This window comes from Rhagoletis zephyria, unplaced genomic scaffold, assembly GCF_001687245.7.
Source record: "Rhagoletis zephyria isolate East Lansing unplaced genomic scaffold, Rhagoletis_zephyria_1.1 Rzeph_scaffold_19655, whole genome shotgun sequence".
Classification (NCBI taxonomy): Eukaryota; Metazoa; Arthropoda; class Insecta; order Diptera; family Tephritidae; genus Rhagoletis; species Rhagoletis zephyria.
In genome coordinates this window covers 1-1,492 of record NW_016176715.1, presented here as the reverse complement: position 1 = coordinate 1,492, position 1,492 = coordinate 1, and the positions used below count along the sequence as shown (strand labels likewise).

The 1,492-nt window shown below is 33.9% G+C and overlaps 1 protein-coding gene across 1 annotated transcript; it reads left to right on the top strand.

The window, feature by feature from the left end:
* Positions 1 to 69: 69 nt before the first annotated feature.
* On the top strand, positions 70 to 1,486 carry LOC108380570 (uncharacterized). The gene is made up of 2 exons (XM_017636952.1): positions 70 to 1,273; positions 1,343 to 1,486. The coding sequence occupies exons 1-2, from the start codon at positions 982 to 984 to the stop codon at positions 1,405 to 1,407; spliced, it is 357 nt and encodes a 118-aa protein (XP_017492441.1). The 5' UTR covers positions 70 to 981; the 3' UTR covers positions 1,408 to 1,486.
* Positions 1,487 to 1,492: the final 6 nt, after the last annotated feature.

The window sequence follows — 1,492 nt, the reverse complement described above, 5'->3', positions numbered from 1 at the left end:
ACACCCCGGCTTATCATGTAGCGGTAGCTTTCGGAAAGGTGGAAAACATATATTTAATACTTGCGCCGGGTATTTAATGTTCGGCTCCGCCCGAACTTAGACTTTCTTACTTGTTTTTTTTTAATTTGCTCCAAATAATTGATATTCTTCTTTTAAATGAGATTTCGAAGCCAATGGCGGAAAGGCTAAAGTCACTTATAACGAAGCACCGCAAAAATTATGTCCGGTTTTTTAATGACACGCTTAAACCGAAACACCACTTTATGGTGCATTATTTTTCTATAATATTATTATTTTCTATAATAATCTGGTCCTACCCGTCATTATTGGTCATTTGAAGCAAAACATAAAGATTTCAAAGCATATGCTAGAAACATTACTAGTCGAAGAAATATATGTGTATCCATTTAAAAAAAATACCAACTAAAATTTGCGAAGTTTTTGCTTGACCCCGAGGAAGGAATGTATTCCATTTCTCCAAGTCATCTTATTCTTCATTCAGAATATGAAGAAATAATTTACAATTTCTGCGCTCGAAATAAGATAAATAAATAAATAAATAGTTTTCGCTGCTATTCCCAATGTATTTATCGCTCTAAGAAATATATAAAAGGTTGTTTCATTGTTCAATACGATGACAAAATTTGTGCTGAAAATGCTTTAGTTTATGAAATAATTGAAGTTGCTATTTTCACGGAGTGCGACTCAGTTCATCTTATTTGTCAGCGAATAAAAATACAACAATATAATAAACATTTTGCAGCATACGTTGTACATACTCCTGCAATATTAAATCAACGTGAGCTAATCGTTTTATCTGCTGAAATTTTGTCTGGTCCACCAATAAATGGACATAAAACTACGCGTTGAAAAATGATGATTCGTCCAACACAATTTTGCTAACGCCTAAAATACAAGCCCAAAATAATAACATAGTATTAGTTCTAGGAGAGTTTTAGCAAGAGAGTAAAACTTAATGTCATGGAACCGGTAGAACCAGTCGCAATGTTTGTTTCCAGCGCAGCTTGCACATCTTCAAACTTCCTCAATTTTGATGAAATCACAAATGAAGCAAATTCTAAAGGGAGTCATGCAACCCAAACTGTGAACGACATGCACGTTTTAAGTTGCTCACCGAACATAATTCAAGATAAAAATGGACCGAATTACTCTCTTGGATTGGAAAGTCGTTATGGTAGCAATGAAAATCGAACTGAATTAGCTAATATTCCGTGCAGCTGGAATTTGGGACAAGTATACGATTTCTTCGTGCGTAAGTACCCATATAAATTAATTTTTCATTATATTTTTCATATTAGCACTCATCTTATTCTGTAAGTAGAGCAACAATTGTTTATAGGCATCCAAAGCACTTATCAAAAACAATGGCTGAAAATCTTTTTGTAAACACTGATCTTTCCCTTGGTGGTCGAGTGGAGTTTGTTTTTATCAATGGTCTCAATGGATCAAATCCTTTGAAAAGTCCACTACA

Excerpts from the sequence above, each read along its gene's own strand:
- LOC108380570 (XM_017636952.1), top strand. The coding sequence starts at position 982 with ATGGAACCGGTAGAACCAGTCGCAATGTTTGTTTCCAGCGCAGCTTGC. Across the intron at positions 1,274-1,342 it reads AGTATACGATTTCTTCGTGC|AGCAACAATTGTTTATAGGC; the intron begins GTAAGTACCCAT and ends TTCTGTAAGTAG.